At 39.1% G+C, this 25,978-nt stretch overlaps 1 protein-coding gene across 4 annotated transcripts in view; it reads left to right on the top strand.

The window, feature by feature from the left end:
* The window catches only part of KIF4A (kinesin family member 4A), a 143,224-nt gene that overhangs the window by 27,001 nt on the left and 90,245 nt on the right, over positions 1-25,978 (top strand). For all 4 annotated transcript variants that reach the window (XM_043458802.1, XM_043458803.1, XM_043458805.1 and 1 more), the window contains exons 8-9: positions 25,035-25,151; positions 25,780-25,955. In XM_043458802.1, the coding sequence (XP_043314737.1) occupies positions 25,035-25,151; positions 25,780-25,955 (293 nt within the window). The remainder of the gene's footprint in view (positions 1-25,034; positions 25,152-25,779; positions 25,956-25,978) is intronic.

Below are 25,978 nucleotides of genomic sequence, written 5' to 3'. Positions count from 1 at the left end.
GTGGAAGAGGCTTATGGGAATGTGACTTGTACCAGTGGAATTGTGTTATTTGGCTAACAAAATATAATTCCCAAAGCCAAGACCCTACTGTTAGAGGGCATGATTTTCTACCTGTCAAGAGCTAAGAAGGTTGCTAGCCCCTCTAAAATATTTTCAGAGGGTGGATACGGCTCATCAGAATTTTGTTGCATATTGCATTACTGGGGGTGGAGGAAGGAGGTGTACTCAAGTGTCAGATTTGATTTATGAGGCAAAGAAGTTTATGACAAAATCATAGTTGAGTCTTAAATCAAGTGAGAGATGCCATTAACTGAAAGGAAAGCTAGTAAGAAAACAAGCCATAGGTATATAGGAAACAGAAAGCAGAAAGATAATGAGTTTGATTTTGGATGTGTCAGATTTGGAATGCATATTAGAAAAGTCCAGGAAAAAATAGGAAAATTCAGTACTAGAGTGTAAAAGGAACACCTGGATTGGAGGCAAAATATTTGGAATCTATGGGTGAGGTTGCCCAGGAGAGAGTTGTAGAGAAAGACTAGATATTGAAAGAAAGAAAGTGAAGTCGCTTAGTCGTGTCCAACTCTTTGTGACCCCGTGGACTATAACCTATCAGGCTTCTCTGACCATGGGATTTTCCAGACAAAAATACTGGAGTGGGTTGCCATTTCCTTCTCCAGATATTGAGAGAACCAACTCTAAATATTAGTGAGGAGCATTAATATTCAAGAGTCAAGGGTAAAGGAGCCAGCTAAAGAGGTTCAAGAGACACAGGATAGTAGTAGCTAAAAAAAACTGAAGAGTTTCTAGAAAGAAGGGGTTGTCATCTGGGTCAGATGTTTCAGAGTGGTTCTGTAAGATGAAGACTGAGAAGAAACAAATGGATTTGTCTCTCCATCGAGGTTTTTGGTGATCCTTACCTGAACAGTGTCAGTTGTGTGGTAAGGAATTGGGGCAGGTTGTGTCAGACTGAGATATGCGTGTACCTACCATTCTGAATGTGATGTTTATCTTTTCCATTAATTTCATTACTCTTGTTATACTTTAATGATATACAGTTGGAGAAGGAAATGGCAACCCACTCCAGCATTCTTGCCTGGAGAATCCCAGGGACAGCGGAGCCTGGTGGGCTCCTGTCCATAGGGTCACACAGAGTCGGACACAACTAAAGTGACTTAGCAGCAGCAGCAGCAATAATATATAGTGATATTTTACCTGTTTCTAAACTTTTCATAAGTGGTTTCAAATAGATTTGTCCTTTCATCACTGATTTTTTTTCCTCAGTGTTAAATTTGTGATATTCATCCATCTTTTAAAAAATATTTATTATTTTAAAAAGTATTTATATATTTGGCTGTATCGGGTCTTAGTTGCAGCATGCAGGATCTTCGTTGGATCTTCATTGCAGCATTGAGGATCTTTCATTGCACGGGCTTCTTTCTAGTAGTGGTGTACAGCCTCAGTAGTTGTGGCCTGCAGGCTCTCTAGTTGTGGCGCTTTGGCTCCAGAGAAAGTGGGCTTTCTGGTTGTGGCACACAGGCTTAGTTGCCCCACAGCATGTGGGATCTTAGTTTCTTGTCCAGGGATCGAAGGCAGATTCTTAACCACTGGAACACCAAAGAAGTCCTGAGATTCATCCATCTTGATCCATATAGCTCTAAGTTTTTAAGGGCTTCCCTGGTAGCTCAGCTGGTAAAGAATCTGCCTGCAATGTGGGAGACCTGGGTTCAATCCCTGGGTTGGGAAGATCCCCTGGAGAAGGGAACGGCTATCCACTCCAGTATTCTGGCCTGGAGAATTCCATGGACTATATAGTCCATGGGGTCGCAAAGCACATAGCTCTGTTCTAAGTTTTTTAAACTAGTCTTTGATTTTCTGAGTATAAAATCATATCAGTAAAAAGAAAATTATCGTTTTGCCAAAATTTATTCCTGTTTTTTAATTCTCTTATTTTTTTGCTTTTATTAGTAAGAAGCATGTCACAGGATACATCCTGAGCTTGTAAAGTTGCTTTCCTTGGGAGGAATCTAGTTTCTGATTTTAATTGGAATAGTTTTAGTGTTTTAATATTTGGAATGTTAATTGCTACTGGTTTTGGTAAATGGTATCTCATTTTTCTAATTCCAGAAGTCTTTTTTATGCTGTACTTTAATGTCCTTGAGAGATCTCTTTTAAGCTCAAGTTGTCTGCTTCTTTCAGCAACTCTATTTCATAAAAGCCCTATTCTAAGCATTCTGCTTGTTCCTCTTATTGACTTCCCAGTCTCCTTATGTGTGTTGTTATTTTCCTTTGTCTACTCACTGGGGCTCAAGTCTAATGCTGGGGTGCCTTACATCATAACCAGCTGTGCCGAATGGAAAAGTCACAGTGGTTTCTGCCCATGAGCCAGCCATGTTGTCAGTCAGCTTGTCACATTCTTGGGAGGGATCAAGAGGAGGCCTCTCTGTACTCTTGTTCCCTGGGTGCTGTCCTTGTCTCAAGGTAGGGAGGACCCAATCCAACTCTTTAGTTTCTTCTCAGCATTTTCAGATCCAGGGAAACCTGGCACACTCTGATAGGCAATATTGACTCTCCCTTAGGAGTTATTAGAGTCCTGCAGGCCAAGCCTTCACTGGAAGCTGTGTTCTCATTCTTGCACTTTGTCTCTCCTACATCAGACCCCAGGCCAGTGGCCCAGAGCTCTCATCTGTTCCAGAGGTGAAAAATCCTGCCTCACCCCTTATTCTCAGGTCTCAAACCCATCTTGTGACCTCATTCTCTTGGTTGACCACAGTACCTACTTGGCTCAAGAGCAGAGTAGATGGATCAGACTTTGGAACAGAGGGAATCTGGGATGTCTTTAACCTACCATCTTGTTAAAAATCCATCTACATTTTTAAATTCCCACGAAGGTATGCAATTATTCATTTTCTAAAGTTTTCTCACTTTTCTACTAAGTATTACCAATTTGATAAATTAAAAATGGTATCTCATTTTCATTTCCATAGTTATGAATGAATTAAACATACTTTTATATTTATAGATCATTTACATTTTGGATTAAATTACCCATTCAAAGTGTTTCTCTCCCTTTAGTCATTGTGGGTACTGTACATTTCTTGTTAAGTTTATCCCTACTTTTTCTTTTGGCCATGCAGTTCAACATGTGGGAACTTAGTTTGACCAGAGATCAACCCTGCACCCCCTGCATTTGAAGCACAGAGTCTTAACCACTGGGCTGCCAGGGAAGTCCCAAGTTTGTCTGTACTTTTTATTGTGACTTCGAATATAAAACATGTTCAGATTTCTGCCAGATAGGTTATAAATAGATTACAGATGGATAACAGGTAGTTTATTCAGTTGAAGTATAAGATACATATAGAAAGGTGCTCAAATAATAATTATACAGTTTGGTGAATGTTCACAAAGTGAATATAGCCATGTAATTAGCACCCAGATCAAGAAACAATATATAAACATCCTAGAATTACCACCTGTGCCCACTTCCAGTCTCTATCTTCCCCAGAGGGTAACCTTTGTGTCTGACTGCTTTCATCCAATGTAAGGTTGTCAAAGAAAATACAGGTTGGTTAGTTAAATTTGAACTTCAGATAAATGGTGAATCATTTTGCATGGAGGATACATATATTAAAAATGATTCACCATTTATCTGAAATTCAAATTTAACTAACTAGATATCCTGTATGTTTTTCTTTTGCTAAATCTAGTAACCCTAACTCAACATTATATTTGTGAGATTCATCCATATTATTGCATGTAGTTGTATTCATTTTCATTACTATACATATTCCACAGTTTATTCCTTTCTACTTGGATGGGCATTTGAGTAATTTCAAGTCTGGAGCTATTGAATAGTGCTGCTGTGAATATTCTTGTACATATATTTTGGGAAACATATATACACAAGTTTCTTCAATCCTGATTTCTCCTGTAACTGCTACCCTATCTGCTTCCCTTTAAACTCCTTAAAAATGTTTATACTGCTTAGCAACATGTGTGATTCACTCTTACATTTTTTGGTGAGATATACCTACAGAAAATTGCACAAACCATGTATATAGTTTATTAATAATTATAAAGTGAACATCCATGTAGTTACACTTAGGTTAAAAACAAAACATTTAAAAAAAAAAAAAACCATTTCCAGCACCCATATATAGCCCTCACAGCTCACAATCCCCTCCCTTTTCTTTAAAAGTAAACACTCCTGATTCTTATGATAGTAATTCCCTTGCTTTCCTTGATAGTGGCGCCACTTGTGTATACATATCTAAACAATATAATTTAGTTCTGTTTATTTTTAAACTTTATGTAAGTGGAATTGTACTATATGTAATCTTTTATGTCTTACATCTTCTATTCAACGTTGTGTAAAAGGTTCATATGTTGCATATAGGCATAGTTCTTTTCTTTCCATTTCAGTATAGTTTCCATTGTATGATTATACCACTATTTATTCTTTCTACTGGTGATGGATATTTCCATTTCCAGTTTTTGGTTCTTATAATCACTGCATTTTTGTTCATGTATCCTGATCCATATGTGTAAGAATTTTTTAACGTATATACCTAGAAGTAGAATTACTGGGTCATAGGGTACATATATACCTAGTTGTCTTCCAAAGTGTTCCAGTGTGTGAAAGTCCATGTTGCTTAGCATTCCTGAGGTGGTTATATTCCACATGATTTAGCAGAATTTTAAACAGTTGCCAGTTCAGTGGGTGTGGAGTGGCAAACTTCATTGTGGTTTTAATTTTCATTACCTGGATGGATGGTTGATCACCTTTGCATATGTTTATTGCCCATGTATATTTTCTTTTCTATTAAAGGCTTATTCTATTCTTGCTCATTTTTCTTTTGTATTGGTCTGTTTGTTACTGATTTTAAAAAAGTAGTTCTTTATATACTGTGCATTCTAGTCACTCTTCAGTTCAGTAGCTCAGTTGTGTCAGACACTTTGCAAACCCAAGGACTGCAGCAGGCCAGGCTTCCCTGTCCATCAGCAACTCCTGGAGCTTGCTCAAACTCAGGTCCATTGAATCGGTGATGCCATCCAACCATCTCATCCTCTGTCGTCCCCTTCTCCTCCTGCCCTCAATCTTTCTGAGCATCAGGGTCTTTTCCAATGAGTCAGTTCGTCACATCGGGTGGCCAAAGTATTGGAGTTGCAGCTTCAGCATCAGTCCTTCCAATGAACACCCAGGACTGATCTCCTTTAGGATGGACTGGTTTGATCTCCTTGCAGTCCAAGGGACTCTCAAGAGTCTTCTCCAGCACCAGAGTTCAAAAGCATCAATTCTTCAGTGTTTGGCTTTCTTTATGATCCAACTCTCACATCCATACATGACTATTGGAAAAACCATAGATTTGACTAGATGGAACTTTGTTGACAAAGTAATGTCTCTGCTTTTTAATATGCTGTCTAGATTGGTCATAGCTTTTCTTGCAAGGAGCCAGCATCTTTTAATTTCATGGCTGCAGTCACCATCTGCAGTGATTTTGGAGCCCACGAAAATAAAGTCTCTTACTGTTTCCATTGTTTCCCCATCTATTTGCCATGAAGTGATGGGACCAGATACCATGATCTTCATGTTTTGAATGTTGAGTTTTAAGCCAGCTTTTTCACTATCCTTTTTCATCCTCATCAAGAGTCTCTTTAGTTCTTCTTCACTTTCTACCATGAGGGTGGGGTCATCTGCATATCTGAGATTATTGATATTTCTTCCAGCAGTCTTGATTCCAGCTTGTGCTTCATCCAGTCCAGCATTTTGCATGATGTTCAGTTCAGTAGCTCAGTCGTGTCCGACTCTGCGACCCTATGGACTGCAGCAAGCCAGGCCTCCCTGTCCATCACCAACTCCTGGAGTTTACCCAAACTCATGTCCATTGAGTCGGTGATGCCATCCAACCATCTCATCCTCTGTCATCCCCTTCTCCTCGTGCCCTCAATCTTTCCCAGCATCAGAGTCTTTTCAAATGAGTCAGCTCTTCACATCAGGTGGCCAAAGTACTGGAATTTCAGCTTCAACATCAGCCCTTCCAATGAACACTCAGGACTGATCTCCTCTAGGATGGACTGGTTGGATCTCCTTACTGACTAAGGGACTCTCAAGAGCCTTCTCCAACACCATAGTTCAAAAACATCCATTCTTCAGTGCTCAGCTTTCTTTACAGTCCAACTCTCACATCCATACATGCTACTGGAAAAACTATAGCCTTGACTAGATGGACCTTTGTTGGCAAAGTAACATCTCTGCCTTTTAATATGCTGTCTAGGTTGGTCATAACTTTCCTTCCAAGGAGTAAGCATCTTTTAATTTCATGGCTGCATTAAATAATCAAGGTGACAATATATGGCCTTGATGTACTCCTTTCCTAATTTGGGAACGGGCTGTTGTTCCATGTCCGGTTCTAACTGTTGCTTCTTGACCTGCATACAGATTTCTCAGGAGGCAGGTCAGGTAGTCTGGTATTCCCATCGCTTGAAGGATTTTACAGTTTGTTGTGATCCACACAAAAGCTTTAGCATAGCCAATGTAGCAGAAGTAGATATTTTTATGGAACTCTCTTGCTTTTTCTATGATCCAATGGATGTTGGCAATTTGATCTCTGATTCCTCTGCCTTTTCTAAATCCAGCTCGAACATTTGGAAGCTCTCAGTTCATGTACTGTTGAAGCCTCACTTGGAGAATTTTGAGCATTATTTTGCTAGTGTGTGAGATGAGTGCAATTGTGCGGTAGTTTGAGCATTCTTTGGCATTGCCCTTCTTTGGAATTACAATGAAAACTGACCTGTTCCAGTCCTGTGGCCACTGCTGAGTTTTCCAAATTTGCTGGCATATCGAGTGCAGCACTTTCACAGCATCATCTTTTAGAATTTGAAATAGTTCAACTGGAATTCCGTCACCTCCACTAGCTTTGCTCATAGTGATGCTTCCTAAGGCCCACTTGACTTCACACTTCAGGATGTCTGGCTCTAGGTGAGTGAGCACACCATCATGGTTATCTGGGTCGTGAAGATCTTGTTTGTATAGTTCTGTGTATTCTTGCCACCTGTTCTTAATATCTTCTGCTTCTGTTAGGTCCATACAATTTCTGTCCTTTATTGTGCCCATCTTTGCATGAAATGTTCCCTTGGTATCTCTAATTTTCTTGAAGAGATCTCTAGTCTTTCCCATTCTATTCTTTTCCTCTGTTTCTTTGCATTGACCCCTGAGGAAGGCTTTCTTATCTCTCCTTGCTATTCTTTGGAACTCTGCATTTAGGTGGATATATCTTTCCTTTTTTCCTTTGCCTTTCACTTCTCTTCTTTTCTCAGCTTTTTGTAAGGTCTCCTCAGACAACAGTTTTGCCTTTTTGCATTTCTTCTTCTTGGAGATGGCTTTGATCACCACCTTCTGTACAGTGTTAGGATCCTCCATCCATAGTTCTTCAGGCACTCTATCATTTCTAATCCCTTGAATCTATTTTGTCACTTCCACTCTAAGAGATTTGATTTAGGTCATACCTGAATGGTCTAGTGGTTTTCCCTACTTTCTTCAATTTAAGTCTGAATTTTGCAATAAGGAGTTCATGATCTGAGCCACAGTCAGCTCCCGGTCTTGTTTTTGCTAGTGGTATGGAGCTTCTCCATCTTTGGCTGCAAAGAATATAATCAATCTGATTTCGGTATTGACCATCTGGTGATGTCCATGTGTAATTGAATGGTTTGCCTTGGAAATGAACAGATCATTCTGTTGTTTTTGAGATTGCACCCAAGTACTGCATTTTGGACTCTTTTGTTGACTATAAGGGCTACTCCCTTTCTTCTAAGGGATTCTTGCCCACAGTAGTATATATAATGGTCATCTGAGGTAAATTTGCCCATTCCAGTCCATTGTAGTTCACTGATTTCTAAAATGTCTATGTTCACTCTTGCCATGTCCTGTTTGACCACTTCCAATTTGCCTTGATTCATGGACCTAACATTCCAGGTTCCTATGCAATATTGCTCTTTATAAACATCGGACTTCACTTCCATCACCAGTCATATCCACAACTGGGTATTGTTTTCACTTTGGCTCCTTTTCTTCCTTCTTTCTGGAGTTACTTCTCCACTCTTCTCCAATAGCACAGTGGACACCTTCCAACCTGGGGAGTTCATCTTTCAGTGTCATATCTTTTTGTCTTTTCATACTGTTCATGGGGTTCTCAAGGCAAGTCACTGTTCAGTTATATTTATTGCAAACCTCCCACCCCACATGTTTTACTAATATCTTATTCATCTCTGACTTGCTCATTCACTCTCTTTTCATTTATGATTCTTTTATAAACATGGAATTATGTAGGGGTCCAGTTTTCATTTTCCATATAAACACCCATTTGTCCTAGCAGTATTTATTGAAAAATCCATCCTTTTCCCTCTAATGAGCAGTGCCACTTCTGTCATATATTAAGTGCCTTTGTCTGTTTCTGGTACTCTGTTCTATTAAGTAAAAATATTAAGTAAAAACAAGTCTTCCAAATCTATGTATATCTCCTCACTTATTGAGGACTTCTTTAATATTTCTCAATAATTCTCCTTATAGACATCTTATACATCTTTTGTTCTATTCTTGGGTAATTTGTATTTTGACTGTATTGCAAGTAATATTTTAAAATCTTTTTAGTAAAGTATGATATACAAACAGAAAAGTACATATATCATAAGTGAATAGCTTGCTGAATTCTCATAAACTGAATAAATTCATGTAACCAGGATAAATATAATCTTTTAAAATTTTATATTCTTGAGAGAGTGACGGGTGAGCTGCAGGTGAGACGCAGCGGGCTCAGGCAGCTGCGGGGCTCGGCCCTCTGGGTCAGCGGGGCTGCGGGCGGCGGGGCGGGAGGCAAAATAAATAAATAAATAAAATTTTATATTCTAATTTTGCTTTTGGTATATGGAAGTAAAATTTATTTTTTAATACTGACTTTGTATCTAGGAACCTGATTCACTCTCTCCGTAATCTATACCCACCTTGCTAAAACTACTGTGTAAAAGATCACCAGTGATATCTTAATTGCCAAAATGAATTGGTTCTTTTCAGTGTCCATCTTACCTGACTTCTTTGTGGCATTGACACTTGAACATATCCATCTTGAAACTCTTCTTGTTTGTGAATCCTCACTCTCCTAGTTCTTTTCTTAACTCAAGCTACTCCTTTTTAGTTTCTTTTGCTTCTTTCTGTTCTTAATAATATGCTAATTATTGTACTCAGCATGATTTCCTTGACTAGTAATCAGTACCCATCACCTGCTGTTAGTTCTTCCTTAGCAATATTGCCACAGTTCACCCACTTCCAGTCTGTTTCTGCTGCCTCTGCGAAGCCCATGCCTTTCCCAACACACCTGGTCAGGAGTCTCCTAACACTGTCACTCTGAGGATTTTTTCCTTCTAAATATCATAGCTATGCTGATCTCCTTAAAATACCACTTTGTGCATGGCACCTCCTCTGCTTAGAAACAAAGTAGCACATCACTGCTTATAGGATGAATTCTAAAAACTATGGCTAGGCCTTCCAAACCTTTGTACCCTGGTCCCAGTTTACCTCCTCAGCTGTCTTTCACAGCTTCTCTGCCCACGCTCTCTCCTCCAGCTACATGGCCTCCACAACATACCCTGCTATTTCTGGCTTCTGTGTACACATCACAGCTGTCTCCACTTCTCTCCCACACTGAAGTCATTCTCCCCATTCCCCATCAGACTATCTGCAACATAGCTATCTTTCAAGGTCCAACTTAAGTCTTGGGTTTTTGATGTCACTTTTTATAACTATTTTATCTTCTAATGTATTTCTTCTTTGAAATTCTGTATGACCAGGGAGCTACCTGGTCATTTTCTGGCCCCTCTGTATTTCCAGCTTCATCTCTCACCACTTCCCCACAAACTACAGGGATCTAGCCATAGCAATCTCTACTCCCTGCTTTCCAAACAGTACTGTTGTTTCAGATCTCTGCACTGTGGTACTTGTATTGGCTTTCCCCCCTCAGCATAGAAACATACCAATGTGTTTCTCCCATTTTAAAACAAACAGAATCCTTCATCCCCCTCACACTACTGCTCTTCTCCCTTTTCCTTTCACTCTGCGTTTTTGGCAGCCCTCCATCCTCATCCCATTGAATCTGTCGCTGCTGAGATCAACCAGTGACCTGAATAACTCAATCCATTAGGCTCTTTTCAGTCGTCCTCTTAATTGGTGACTCCATGGGGTCTGACACCCTGCCCCTTCTTCTGGACAGTCTCTTTGCTCCGTTGGATCTGTGACACTACCCTCTCCTGGGTTTCCTCTTACTTTTCTTTCTTTCTTTTTTAAAATTATTTATTTATTTTTATTTTAGGCTGCACTGGGCCTTAATTGCTGCACGAGCTTTTCTCTAGTTGCGGTGAGTGGGGGCCCCTCTGCAGTTGTGGTGCCTGGCTTCTCATTGCAGTGGCTTCTCTCGTTGTGGAGCATGGGCTCTAGGCACCCAGGCTTCGGTAACTACAGCATGATTGCTCAGTAGTTATGGCTCAAGGGCTCTCGAGTCCAGGCTCAGGAGTTGTGGCATGTGGGCTCAGTTGCTCCTTTCTGGACCAGGGATCGAACCAGTGTCCCCTAAATTGCACGTCAGATACTTAACCCCTGGATCACCAGGGAAGCCCTTCCTCTTACTTTTCTGAGGACTCTTTCTCAGGCTCCTCTTCTTCTACCTGCCTATAATTGAAACATGGCCCAGGTTCTGCCTGGGATTTTTTTCTTTCTTTTCCCACTGTTCAAGCCCCTCACCTTGCCACCTCTACACCACCCTAAATTATCTCAACGCTGAGATGCTTATAGCTCCTACCCATAGGCTGCTGATCCAAAACCTCTGTCTCCAGCCCATATCTTGCATCTACATTCCAGCCTATAAATGTATTTGCCTAAGGGGCATCTCATGAATGTCCCACAGGTACCTCTCATGCCATGTGTCTAAAGCTGAACTCCTCATCCCTCCCTGCCTCTGTTAAACCTGTCCCTCCATTACCTGTGTTCAGTAATATCAGCATTCCCCCAGTCACCCAAGCCAGAAACCAGGGCATCATTTCACATTCTTCCTTCACTCTGACTCCTCCTTCCAATCCCATCAGTCACCAAGTCCTGTCAGTCTTACTTTCTCATCTCTCAAGTCACTTTCTTTTCTCTACCCTTACTACCGCTACCTTCATTCAGGCCTTCATCATTAGCATATAGCAAGCTTTCTAACTGAATTCCTTATCTTCAGTTAGGCACCTGTTCAAGTTATCTCCCGACCAGCAGCCAGGATGCTCTCCCTAAACTGGATAGTCCTTCTTAGAGCTCTTCCCAGCTCACTTTGTACCAGGCACTTAGCGTGACCTTCACGCTCCAGCCTTGCCTACCTGGCTAGCTTCTTCTCTCCCCAGCCCTTTGTCATAGTCTGCTTAGCCATACTAAGTGTGCTAAGTTCTCGCTCGTCTATGCGTCGTCTTTGTACATCCCGTTCCCTCTGCCAAAAATGCCTTCCCCCTGTCTTCATGTGGCTTATTCTATTTCACCCTTCACTACTCAGCTCCAGTTTCATCCCCTTGAACAACCTCCAGTTCTTTGACTGCCTCCAACTTCTCCCACCCCCAACCCCTGCATCTAGTGCTTGCTTCTTTCCTATGCTAACACTACCCCAACTCTGTACTATAGCCATCTCCTTGCCTGACTTCCAGTAGACAGCAAGCCAATCAAAAGTGGAAACTAGGTCTTATTCATCTTTGAACCCCTAGGGCCTGGCATAGTGCCTGACGTATTGTCATAGGCCCTCATTGAATGCCTTAGTTTTTTCTCCTTTTGGTCTGACTGGTGGTTCCTACTGATATTTCAGTTCACAGTTTGGATGTCACCCATCTATAAAACCTCTTTCTTGGGTTGAAGACTTTCCATCAGTTGATGCTCCCATACTGTTTTTTCCTAACACTTTCAAATTTTCAAAGAGACAGCAAAGATTATACAGGAACATTGCTACATCTAGCATCTGGATTCCACCATTAATATTTTAGTATATTTCCTTTATTACATATCTGTCCATTTATCTACTTATTAATCTACATTCTTTCTTAAAATGCATTTTTAAATAAATTGCACACATTAGTACACTTCCTCCCAAATTCTTTTTTTTTCCTCCCAAATTCTTAAGCTTTTGTATTATTAACTGAAGTTTAATATGTGAGTAGATTTTTTAATGTAAAATTTACAATGAAAAGCACAAATTTTAAGTGTATCTTAGCTGAATTTTGACAAATGCATGTACCTAAAAGACTGTAATCCAAAGCATTTTCATGATATATAAAAGATTATCACTCTTCTCAGTTGATTGTTAGCCTGAGTCTCGCAGCATTCTCTCTTTTTATTGTAATTATATTGTCTTCTTTTCTTGTTACATTTTGAGTTCCTTGAAGGGAGAGACCAGTTGGTATTTTCTTGCCACCTGTGCTAAGCACTGTGCCTGACGCACAGTAGGTGTTCTATAACCATTGACTGGCCAGATATATGAATATCTGCCCTACTCCTGAAATATGAGCACATGCTATATTCATTCTCTTTCTTGTCTCCCACATCCAAAAAGTCTTTTGGTTATGTCATTTTATGTCTTAAACACCTTTAACTTCTCAAGACTTTGTTCCTTTCCCATGGTTCCAGTCCTTAACGATCTCTCAACTGAACTATTTAAATAACCTCCTAAATGGTTTCTTAAACACCAGTTTTTTAACTCCCAAATCTACCTTCCAAATGACTACCAAAACAATATTTCTAAATCTAAATTTGATCATGTTTATGCCCTCTTCAAAACCTTTCATTTGTGTCCATCATCTACAATAGATGTTTTTAATCTGCCTTCCTTTTAAAGCAGAGGAACTATTTTTAAAATGAAGTCATAAATTCTCACGGTTGAAATAAATTAAGAAACAGATTTGAAAATTCACATAAATTTATTTTGTAAGTTCAGATATATAACACTGAGTAGGTCAATCTTCAAGCAATAAGAATATTACAGCTATTTTATTATCACAATTTCTTTCTTTATATTCACTTGTATATCATGAAATTGTTCATGGTAAAAAAATGCAATACATTTAACAAAGGACTTGTATCTAGAATATATGAAGAACTTTCAAAATTCAATAGTATAAAAGGCAATACAACTAGACAATGAGCAAGACACGAACAGATATTACACTGAAGAGAATATACAGATGGCAGTAAGCACATGAAAAGATGTTTAGCATCCTTAGTCATTAACCAAATACAAGTGAAAACCACAAGAAGATTGCATACCTCTCAAAATAACTAAAAGAAAAAATATCAAATTCTGGCAAGAAGGTGGTGAAATTGAATTTCTCATACATTGCACTATTGAACACTTATTCCAGAGAAAGTGAATGTTCACACAAAAACCTGTACATAAATGTTCATAGCTGCTCTATTGTAATAACCAAAAACTGGAAGCATTTCAAATGTCTACCAGCAGGTAAATGAATGGTTAAACAAACTGTGGTACATCCACACTATGTAATACTACTCAGCAGTAAAAAAGAATGAACTATTGAAACAGATTCCTTGAATGGATTATTATTATTATGCTGAGTGAAAAAAAAAGGGCTAGTCTCAAAAGGTTATACACTATATGTGCTGTTTATACATTGTTGAACTAGCAAAATTGTAGGGGAGAAAGATTAATGGCTGTCAGGGTGTAGGGATTGGAGTGTGAAGAGGTAAGTGTGCCTAGAAAGGGTAGTACAGGAGACCCTTAAGATGATAGAAAAGTTCTGTATCTTGATTTTGGTGATCATTTCATGAAGTTATACATGTGATTTTACACAAAACTATACGCATACACAGAGTATATATAAAAACTAAATAACATCTGGGGATTGTGCTAATGTTAATTTCCCTTTGCTGATTATTGTACTATGGTTATGAAAGATGTTACCATTGGGGGAGGCTGGGTGAATGGTACACAAGACCTTGCTGTACATATTTCTTGCAGCTTCCTGTGAATATATAATTATTTCAAAGTAAATATTTTTAATGCAGTATAAAGAAAAATATTTTTTCTCTCTCCCCAGATCCCTTGTCTAGGTGTTTAGACGGTCTCTCTATTTAAGTGGAAGTATTCTATGTACTCTCTTCTAATCTACTCTTTATTTATGGAGATTGTTCCATATTAGCATATACACCTCTACTGTGTTCTTTTTCATGTCCATATATTGTATAGATGTGCCATTGTATTTATTATACCATTTCCCTATTGATGAACATTAGGTTGGTTCCAGACTTTTGCACACTAGGCTCCAATGAACACTCTTAGTTCTTAGTATATAACATGATGGGGATTCTGGATGACAACTACAATCTTCTTTAAGGTTTTGTATCTAATTTTTTCTATAATTTTTTCTTGTCATACATTATCAAGAAAATCCTGATTCATACTAATACATAATTTTTAGTTATAAATATTTTTTAACAGCCTACTTTACAGTCTTTTCAATTATTAAGCTGATCTAGGAGCTTCGATGAGAAGTGATAGGACATTTAAATTCAATGTTGGATCACTAACAATATATTTCCTAATTTATGTTATATAATGACTATTAATGTCTAACAAGACACTCACAAAACTTACAAGAAGCTCTGAAATCATCTTTTTTTGAGTGCCGTTGGCTAAGTGCTTCATATACACTATTGCATTTCATCTTGTTTTCCCAACTTTATTGAGATATTCATGACATATAGCATATATTATGTTTAGGTTATACAATGTGATGATTTGACACATGTATTTATTTCAAAATGATTACCACAATAAGGTTAGTTAACACCTCCATCTCCTCATATGATTACCATTTTTGTGTGTGTGGTGATAACGTTTAAACTTTACTCCCTTAGAACAGAGTAGTGGTTACCAGAGGGGAAGGGGATCAGGGAAAGATGAAATAAGTAAGGGAATCAACTGTATGGTAATGGATGAAAACTAAAATTTTCATGGTGAGCACACTATAGTGTATATAGAAGTAGAAGTGTAATCTTGTGCACCTGGAACATATATTGTTACAAACCAATGCTATCTCAATAAAAATGTTTTAATTAAAAAAAGATTTACTCTCTTAACAACCATCAAGTACATAATACAGTACTGTTGATTATAGTCACCGTGCTGTATGTGAAATCCCAGAACTTACTCATCTAATAGCTGGATGTTTGTAGCCTTTGACCAACATCTCTCTATTTCCCCTACCTCTCAGCCTCTGGCCACCACCATTCTACTCTCTTTCTATGAGTTCAGCTTTTTTAGATTCCACATATAAGTAAGGACATACAATGTTTGTCTTTCTCCATCTGATGTATTTCACTCAGCATGATGCCCTCAGGGTCCATCCATGTTAAAAAAGGCAAGGTCTTCTTTTTGGTGGCTGAATAATATTCCTCTGTGTGTGTGTACCACATTTTCTTTATTCATTCATCCATCAGTGGCTACTTAGATTGTGAAACTGTCTTTAATAGCATATCATAACATGTTGAGTTCCATATTCATTTGGTACCATACAATGAAAATGTATTTGTACATTGTATTTGGTACCATACCATACTATGAAAATGGATGCATGAGACAAGTGCTCGGGGCTGGCACACTGGGAAGACCCAGAGGGATTGGGTGGAGAGGGAGGTGGGAGGGGGGATCGGGATGGGGAATACATGTAAATCCATGGCTGATTCATGTCAATGTATGACAAGACCCACTGCAGTATTGTAAAGTGATTAGCCTCCAACTAATAAAAATAAATGGAAAAAAAAAAAAGAAAATGGGATGAGCACATGAATTGAGTAACTGCCTCTGTCTGGTGTTTCAGTACAAGCTCATGTGCTACAGTGGTACAGTTATTTGTACAATTTTCTGTGAGTGTGCACATAAACTGAGCAAAAGTCTCGTGCACAGCTACAACCTTAAATTACACATTTGCAAAAAATTCAAACATGTGTACAAATAATAGAGGTATATTCAAAGACTTCAGAAAAATTAATTAACTTTGCTGTACAAGATAATGTGTCAATAGACTCCAGTGTGTTAAGATTTGCTTTATAGCATATTAGAATGAGCCATTTAAATGCAGTTTTATTTAAAATAGTTAAAATAATTTTAAATAGCAGTGATGGTTGCACAACAGTGTAAATGTACTTAATGCCACTGAACTGTACACTTAAAAGCTGTTAAAATGGTACCTTTTATGTTTTATATATTTTACCACAATAAAAATAATTTTTAAAACAAAATTCAAATTACAGTTACAGAAACTCTGCAGTATTTTTGTGGGTCCCTGAAATATCCCTAAGGTTCTGAGGAACACAATTTGAAAACCGCTGTTCTACAGGGTAAATACAGATACCTGAGCATGACATATGCTGTTTATGATCTGCCCCTAATTGTCCTCTGGCCTCATTATTTGTTACTCTTTATTTCGTAACTTGCACTGTTTTCCTTTTGAACTACCTGTAGTTGCTAAATGTATGATGCCCTCTCTCACAAATATGTGCCTTGACATATGTTACTTCTCCCTCTCTCACGAATATGTGCCTTGACATGTGTTACTTCTCTGCCTGGAATGCCCTTACATTCTTTTTTCCTACTCTTCCCTCCTCCATCAGCATTGTCCTAGTCATTCTTCACAATTCAGCTCAAATTTTCAATTCCCAGTCCCTCCTATGAGAATTCATTTTTACTATCTTTATCTTTTCCTTTAATATTATATTTATTTGCAATTATTTTTTGTTGGTGTGTCTCCCTCCCTTTATATTTTTAACTCTTTGAAAGTAGGGATTGTGACTTATTCATCTTTGTATCTATAATGCCTAGCACAGTGCCTAGAATATTGAACATATTCACTAAATAATGAAAAGGACTCGAATGTATGAGGTGAGAAAAGTGGGAGAGTCCAGGATATCTCAGATTTGCTGTTTGTTGGGTGACTGGTTAGATGGTGAGACAATGAAAAGGAACAGTGCTGGAAGTGAAATAGATTTGCACTGAAAGATGAATTCTGTGTTGTTCAAGTCTGTGTTATGCAATGTCGTGTATGCACAGCCCACTGGAGGTTATTCAATCGGCAGATAAAATATAGCTTTGGACAACAGGAAAGAGGTCTGGTTTAGAGATGCAGATTTGAGGGAGTCATTAACACAGATATTTATTGGAACTCTAGGCAAGGATGAGATAATCCAGGAAGAATGTATATAGTAAGCAAAAAGCTTAAGACAGTCCAAAGAGAGTACCAACATTTAATGGGTGGGTACTGGAAAGTTCACCCCATTAAGTAGACTAGGGATGATTGAGAATGGGGGATACAGTAATCACATGGCTCTGGAGGGAAGACTTGAGAGTTCAAGATTTCTTTAAATATAGTTTCTACCAACCCCATCTTTTCAGCCTCAAGTCTCTCCTCTTTCCAAGGTAACTGGTGCCTCTAAGAGAGCAAATAAGCTAATTTCCATAGAGCATAGAGGTTAGGATCATGGACTTTGGAGCCCAACTGCCTCCATTTGAATCCTGACTCTGCCACTTATTAGCTATGTGACCTTAGGCAAGTTACCTAACCTCTTTGTGCCTCAGCTCTCATATCTGTTGACACAAGGATAATCATGCTTTATGCACACTTTATGGGACCACTGTGAGGGTTAAGTGAGGTAATATGTATAAAGTTCCTAGAACAGTTTCTGGCTTATAGTAAACACTATATAAACTTAGCTGTTATTATCACTGTCATCATCATTATTGTCCCTTTGCAGTCATTTTAGATTGAGGCTCCTCCATCTTGCTGAGTCAGTTATTGCTCTCCACCTGTACTCTAAAAACATTGAAATCTCTTGCCTGTTGGTACTTCCTCTCCTGTGCTCTGTGATCTTATGGGTTATTGCTTTCTAAATTCCTTTTAATGGTATCTTAGTGGGGAAAGAAATGCTGATGGTCAGTCTCCTATGTTTTGAACAGAACTTTGTCTAATGTTCTCTGTGTTCTTTTTGTATGCAGTTTTGTTACATTGATTCCTGTGAAGCTATATCGATTTTTATTGGAATAATGTGTGTTTAAATAATTAAAATTTTATTTTTTGAAAGCCTTTCATACTTTTCCCCCTTTAGACTTTCGGTACCAGAAGCATAACTATCTTTTCCCCTGAGTTTTAGAAATCTGTTTTCTTAAAATCTAGCATACTGATATTTGACCCTGCACCTCAGTCCCCTACAACCAGATTCTCATCATTTCACTTACACTGTCAGTTCTTCTATGTGTGTTGACTTGAAGGCCAAAGCAGCCATTTCCTTCTTGCAGTATCCTTTTGCTGAAGAAACTGTCATGAGAATAGATAAGGACTGTATTGGGTGCTCTGCTTTCAATGTCATGTAACTTAGCAAATAACTACATTATCTAAGCTTCTCTATCCTATTAATAATAACTTACATGTGGATAGCACTTTATAGATCACATTGGATTTTTATCATAACCTCATGAGGTAAGCAAGCTATGTATTACACCTGTTTCATGGATAAAAGGAAAGTTTTAGTGACTTGTCCAAGGTCATACACATTGATAAGTACCAGAGGCAGAGTTTGAGCTAAGATTCTGTCTCCCAATTAAGTTCCTTTTCACCCTATCACCTCTCAGTAGTTACTCCTGTAAGTCTTGTGACCAATTGCAGTAACAGATCATTCCCTTTCTCTCTGACTATGCAGAGTGTGTCTATACTATCATATTACTTCTGTTTTTCGCCCTAATCTTCTTGACTGTGCTACCTGCCTTAGGCTCATACATGTTTTCTTCTCATACACAGCAGGGTGTCTCAGCTGTTGCACTATTGACATTTTGGGTCAAATAATATTGGGAGGCAAGGACTGTCCAGGGCATTGTAGAAAGTTTAGTGGCATCCTTGCCCTCGACTCACGAGATGCCAGTAGTACTCCCCCTGACCTCTCAAGTTGTGACAACCAAAATGTCTCCAGATATCACCAAATGTCCTCAGTTCAGTTCAGTCCAGTCCAGTCACTCAGTCGTGTCCTACTGTTGTGACACCATGGACTGCAGCATGCAGGTATCCCTGTCTATCACCAACTCCTGGAGCTTGCACAAACTCATTTCCATCAAGTCGGTGATGCCATCCAACCATCTCATTTTCTGTCATCCCCTTCTCCTCCTGCCTTCAGTCTTTCCCAGAATCAAGATCTCTTCCAATGAGTCAGTTCTTCACATCAGGTGGCCAAAGTATTGGAGTTTCTGCTTCAGCATCAGTCTTTCCAATGAATATTCAGGCCTGATTTCCTTTAGAATAGACTGGTTTGATCTCCTTGCAGTCCAAGGGACTCTCAAGTGTCTTCTCCAACACCACAGTTCAAAAGCATCAATTCTTTGGCACTCAGCTTTCTTTATAGTCCAACTCTCATGTGTATACATGACTACTGGAAAAACCATAGCTTTGACTAGATGGAGCTTTGTCAGCAAACTAACGGTTCTGCTTTTTAATATGCTGTCCAGGTTAGTCATAACTTTTCTTCCAAGGAGCAAAGCGTCTTTTAATTTCATGGCTGTAGTCACCATCTGCAGTGATTTTGGAGCCCCCCAAAATAAAGTCTCTCACTGTTTCCATTGTTTCCCCATCTATTTGCTGTGAAATGATGGGACCAGATGCCATGATCTTATTTTTTTGAATGTTGAGTTTTAAGCCAACTTTTTCATTCTCTTTCACTTTCATCAGGAGGCACTTTACTTCCTTTTCGATTTCTGCCATAAGAGTGGTGTCATCTGCATATCTGAAGTTATTGGTATTTCTCCCAGCAATCTTGATTCCAGATTGTGCTTCATCCAGCCCAGCATTTCGCATGATGTACTCAGCGTATAAGTTAAATAAGCATGGTGACAATATATAGCCTTGACATACTCCTTTCCTGATTTGGAACCAGTTTGTTGTTCCATGTCCAGTTTTAACTGTTGCTTCTTGACCTGCATACAGATTCCTCAGGAGGCGGGTCAGGTGATCTGGTATTCCCATCTCTTTAAGAATTTTCCATAGTTTGTTGTGATTCACACAGTCAAAGACTTTGGCGTAGTCAATAAAGCAGAAGTAGATGTTTTTCTGGAATTCTCTTGCTTTTTCTATGACCCAACAGATGTTGGCAATTTGATCTCTGGTTCCTCTGCCTTTTCTAAATCCAGCTTGAACATCTGGAATCTCACGGTTCACGTACTCCTGAAGCCTGGCTTGGAGAATTTTGAGCATTGCTTTGCTAGCATGTGAGATGAGTGCAGTTGTGCAGTAGTTTGAACATTCTTTGGGAATGGAATGAAAACTGACCTTTTCCAGTCCTGTGGCCACTGCTGATTTGATTTAGGTCATACCTGAATGGTCTAGTGGTTTTCCCTACTTTCTTCAATTTAAGTCTGAATTTGGCAATAAGGAGTTCATGATCTGAGCCATAGTCAGCTCCTGGTCTTGTTTTTGCTGACTGTATAGAGCTTCTCCATCTTTGGCTACAAAGAATATAATCAATCTGATTTCAGTGTTGACCATCTGGTGATGTCCATGTGTAGAGTCTTCTCTTGTGTTGTTGGAAGAGGGTGTTTGCTATGACCAGTGCGTTCTCTTGGCAAAACTCTGTTAGCCTTTGCCCTGCTTCATTCTGTACTCCAAGGCCAAATTTGCCTGTTACCACAGGTATCTCTTGACTTCCTACTTTTGCATTCCAGTCCCCTATAATGAAAAGGACATCTTTTTTGGGTGTTAGTTCTAGAAGGTCTTGTAGGTCTTCATAGAACTATTCAACTTCAGCTTCTTCAGCATTACTGGTTGGGGCATAGACTTGGCTTACTGTGATATTGAATGGTTTGCCTTGGAAACTAACAGAGATCATTCTGGTTTTGTTTTTTTGTTTGTTTGTTTGTTTGTTTTTTTGAGATTGCACCCAACTGCTGCATTTCAGACTCTTTTGTTGACTATGAGGGCTACTCCATTTCTTCTAAGGGATTCTTGCCCACAGTAGTATATATAATGGTCATCTGAGGTAAATTTGCCCATTCCAGTCCATTGTAGTTCACTGATTTCTAAAATGTCAATGTTCACTCTTGCCATCTCCTGATTGACCACTTCCAATTTGCCTTGATTCATGGACCTAACATTCCACGTTCCTATGCAATATTGCTCTTTGTAGCATTGGATTTTCCTTCCATCACCAGTCATATCCACAACTGGGCATTGTTTTCGCTTTGGCTGTCTTTTCATTCTTTCTGGTGTTATTTCTCCACTCTTCTCCAGTAGCATAATGGGCACCTACCGACCTGGGAAATTCATCTTTCAGTGTCCTATATTTTGCCTTTTCATACTGTCTGTGGGGTTCTCAAGGCAGGAATACTGAAGTGGTTTGCCATTGCCTTCTCCAGTGGACCACGTTTTGTCAGATGTCAAAAGTCCTACAGAAGCAAAATTGTCCCCAGTTGAGAGCTGCTTCCTATAGAGCTACCTCCTTTCTCTCCTACCTTGTTTTTCTCTCCTGTGACAAATATACCCTTTTAATCTACTTGTAAAACCTATTGTAACATGTGTTTATTATACTTGTGAAGTTCTGCTGCTGCTGCTGCTGCTGCTGAGTTGCTTCAGTCGTGTCCAACTTTGTGCTACCCCACAGACGGCAGCCCACCAGGCTCCCCTGTCCCTGGGATTCTCCAGGCAAGAACACTGGAGTGGGTTGCCATTTCCTTCTCCAATGCGTGAAAGTGAAAGTGAAGTCACTCAGTCGTGTCCAACTCTTAGTGACCCCATGGACTGCAGCCTACCAGACTCCTCCGTCCATGGGATTTTCAAGGCAAGAGTACTGGAGTGGGGTGCCATTGCCTTCTCCTGTGAAGTTCTAGTCCCTTTTTAAAGTTAAAATCTCTATTATTTATTTGTTGCCCTAGTGAACAAATACCTGAAGCTTTGAGTAGTACTCTTGATCCTTTCCTCACTTGATCTGTTCTCAATCTTTTATTTATTTATTATTTTTTGTTCTCAATCTTTTAGAGAGAAGAGTAACTTCTGGTCTTACAACTTTATCCAGGCATTTTTCTCCATAGCCATCCTTGATCAGAACTTTTAAGTCTCTTCAGACATGTTCTTCCCAGTCTTTATGATATATATTCTCCATCCATGTCAAGAATTTCTCTCTCAACAACAGGAAGTCAGATGCTCTTTTGTGATGATTTCTTTCCAGAGAGACATTCTTTTCCCTTGCTCCTTTTCTATTCCAAAACCCCAACTCGCATTTGGAGAAAAAATTCAGCCTTTTTATTCTTAAGTCTGTGCTTCTTGCTTAGATCATAGTATTCTTATAATTTCTTCTCAGGGTTTATCTGGGCTTTTTTGTTGTTCCTGTGAAGTAATAGATGGACATTTTGTTTAATAGGTTTGAAACACCTCAGCAGTCTTTCCTTCACATCCCAGATGGGAGATGGGCCAATAAGATGGCACAATGTTCTGTTTGGCTAAAAGGTATATAAGAAGAGAAAGAACTGAACTAATATGAGGATTAGTACAGGCAATGGTGAGGTTTGATCAATCTCAGCAGGATCTCCTTCACATCCTGGATGGGATAAATGGCCCTGGAAAATGGCAGTAAAAGGAAAAAAAGAGATGGTTGCTTGAGGGAACTGTTTTTGTTTTCATCATTGTCATTCAGTTGCTCAGTCATGTCTGACTCTTTGCGACCCCATGGACTGCAGCATGCTGAGCTTCCCTGTCCTTTACCTTCTCCTGGAGTTTGCTCAAACTCATATCCATCAAGTCGGTGATGCCATCCAACCATCTCATCCTTTGTCGTCCCCTTCTCCTCTTGCCTTCAATCTTTCCCAGTCATCCCCTTCTCCTCTTGTCTTCAATCTTTCCCAGCATGAGGATCTTTTCCAATGAGTTGGCTTTTCACATCAAGCAGCCAAAATATTGGAGCTTCAGCATCAGTCCTTCCAGTGTATTCAGCATTGATTTCCTTTAGGAATTGAATTCCTTTAGGATTGACTGGTTGGATCTCCTTGCTGTCCAAGAGGCTCTCAAGTCTTCTCCAGCACCACAATTTGAAGGCATCAGTTCTTTGGCACTCAGCCTTATATATTGGGATATTTGAGCATGTGAATAAACTTAAAAGAAGGAATTCGTAAAGGGAAAATAAATTGAAGATCTAAGAGGGAGGTGGAAGATTGAGCGATCCAGGGTCCCCGGGAAAATTAAGGGAATAGAAACACCGGCAGAGGCTGAACAGAAAATAAAGGTAGTTATTTCCTCTTGAAACAAGGAGAAGAACAGAGGAATCGGTAACAGCAAAGGAAAGACTGTGAAGTGAGGAGAGGGGAGGTTAGGGAGCCCTTGTGAAGAATTGATCACCATAATGTATTTGTTGAAATCATACTAATAGAATGAAGGTAGATTTCCAGTCTTAGAAATGATAAGTGTTTAGAATAGCTGCCATGGTGAAGGAAGAATGAAGAAGAGAAGATGGTCAATTAACCAAGGGTTCAGCCAAGGTCAGATAGCATGTTTTATAATGGATGAATCCAGTCCATTTGATTATGTAACTTTCTCCAGCATTGCAGTGTAGAGAGAAGCACATGTGCGTGCACGCACACACGCACACACACACACACACACACACACACACACACACACAACTGGTTTAACCTAGGCCTGGGAATTGACATGGTGGGAATGGCAGAAGGTCATGGGTTTAATGAGTGCTTGGGAAAGTATAACTGAAATGACTGCGGGGTTCAGAATAGGTAGTTTAAGGCCCAGGAAAGATGATCTACCAAGGGTATTAGAAAGAGTCAGTAGGTACTTCCCTGCTTGTCTAGTGGTTAAGACTCCACGCTTCTACTTCAGCGAGTGCAGGTTCGATCCTTGGTCAGGGAACTAAGATCCTGTATGCCATGTGGTGCAGTGAAAAAGAGAAAGAAAGAGTGTCAGTAAATTTGTAGCCACAATAAGGGTGAAGAACAGCATCCATGAAAGAAACAGAAGGATGGTAGTAGGATACAGTCAGAGAGGAATTTTGGAGTTAAGGATCTTATAGATGTAGTTGTTATATAGATCTTATAGTTATAGATCTATAAGGGAGTCCAGTGGCTGAATAAGTAAAGTAGAATAGCACTAACAATCATGATGCCATTTATATGTCATATAACTTTGTTTTGTGTAAGGTATCATTAACTCCCCACCACAACCTATGAAGTGGGTAGATTTGCCCCCTTCTGTAGAACTTACCCAAAATTGCATAACTAGTCAGTGACAAAGCCAGGATTAGAACCTAGCCACCATTGCCCATGCATTTAACCATTATACTATATAGACTTTCTAAGATAAACATAACCATGGGGGCTTTCAAGGGACCTCGTATTATTACAATGTTGAAAAAGTAAACCTTGGAATTTAAGAAGTGGAAAGAATGTTTACTCTATTTGAAGCAACAAGAGAAAAGTATAAAAAGTAAATAACTATACAAGTGGTTGTTGTCATGGTGATCTGTCATCTGTCTGTCTGCTTTGTTTCCATGGAAAAGGGCAAGAAGTGCCAACTGACTTAATTGTGCTTTCACCTTTGCCCTTTGAACTTTACTTAACTGGAAGACCAACTGTTTGAAAGAGGAAGAGATGCAAAGAAAGTAAAATATCAGAGTGGACATCTCCAGCTTCTACCAGCATTATGTTTATTCCCATTTCTACCCATACCACCTAGGGAAAATATGGTGTGTTTCTCAAAGAGCATAAGAATATTTGATAAGAACACTAAAGATTTTTAAATAATGTTTTTCTTTTATATAGAGCTTTCTGTTTGGGAAAAAAAAGACACTCTTGGAAAAGTGAACAGGATTAAAAGGTTTTCTTAAGATTACTGACTTAATAATTCTATGGGGTCTTTATTCGTTTCTCTTTCTCAGGATAGGTATATGTTAGATGTTACCAAGCAATTTAAATTTTCTTTCCTACTACTAGGTATTAATATTAACCGAGGCCTCCTATGCTTGGGAAATGTAATCAGTGCTCTTGGAGATGACAAAAAGGGTGGCTTTGTGCCCTACAGAGATTCCAAGTTGACTCGACTGCTTCAAGGTAAGCCCAAAGTGCCTCTAAAAAATTAGAGAGTAACTTAGAATGATAGTGATGAGAATGCAAAGATAGGACAGATATTAATAAAAAGCCAGATTTTTGGACTATTACATACAGAGCTGTCCAGTTGATAAACAGGAGAGAGACCTGTTGGCAAGCAGGCTTCTAAGGTAATGGAAAAATGTCTTCATATATGGATTTGAGAGCCAAAAAAATCTGTAGAGTGTCAACTGTACTTAGCACTTTGTATCTGGAAATGAACTTGCTTACTATATTTATTAATGCTGACAAGCAAAATTCCCTAAAGAGTTAAAATCTACCTAGAGGGAGTATCCAAAGAATGTTTAATCCTAATAGTGGCTCCTAACTTACTTGGCCCAGGCCCCAGTTGTTTTAACCTGATTAACTGCTAACGTCACAGTCTCACTTAAGGAGGACACATGCAATAGGATGCTAAACTATATCATTTTACACAACAGAAATTCTTACTGTTTTTATATTGATGCAATAGGAAATTTGTACATACTTAATTATTTTCTTACAGCTCTGAGATTGAAATCTCCAACCCAGTGGACAGCTTTGCTTGCGTCCTACTTGTTGGATTTCACTTCCTTCCATTATTCTTTTTCAGATTCTCTAGGAGGTAATAGCCACACTCTTATGATAGCCTGTGTGAGTCCTGCTGACTCCAATCTAGAGGAAACATTAAACACTCTTCGTTATGCTGACAGAGCAAGAAAAATCAAGAACAAACCTGTTGTTAATATTGATCCCCAGACAGCTGAACTTAATCATCTGAAGCAACAGGTAGAAGGGACTTAACATTTGAT

The sequence above is a fragment of the Cervus canadensis genome, chromosome X (assembly GCF_019320065.1).
Source record: "Cervus canadensis isolate Bull #8, Minnesota chromosome X, ASM1932006v1, whole genome shotgun sequence".
NCBI classification, from domain to species: domain Eukaryota; kingdom Metazoa; phylum Chordata; class Mammalia; order Artiodactyla; family Cervidae; genus Cervus; species Cervus canadensis.
Note: the sequence above shows the minus strand (reverse complement) of the source record. Positions and strands in the feature narration are given on the sequence as shown.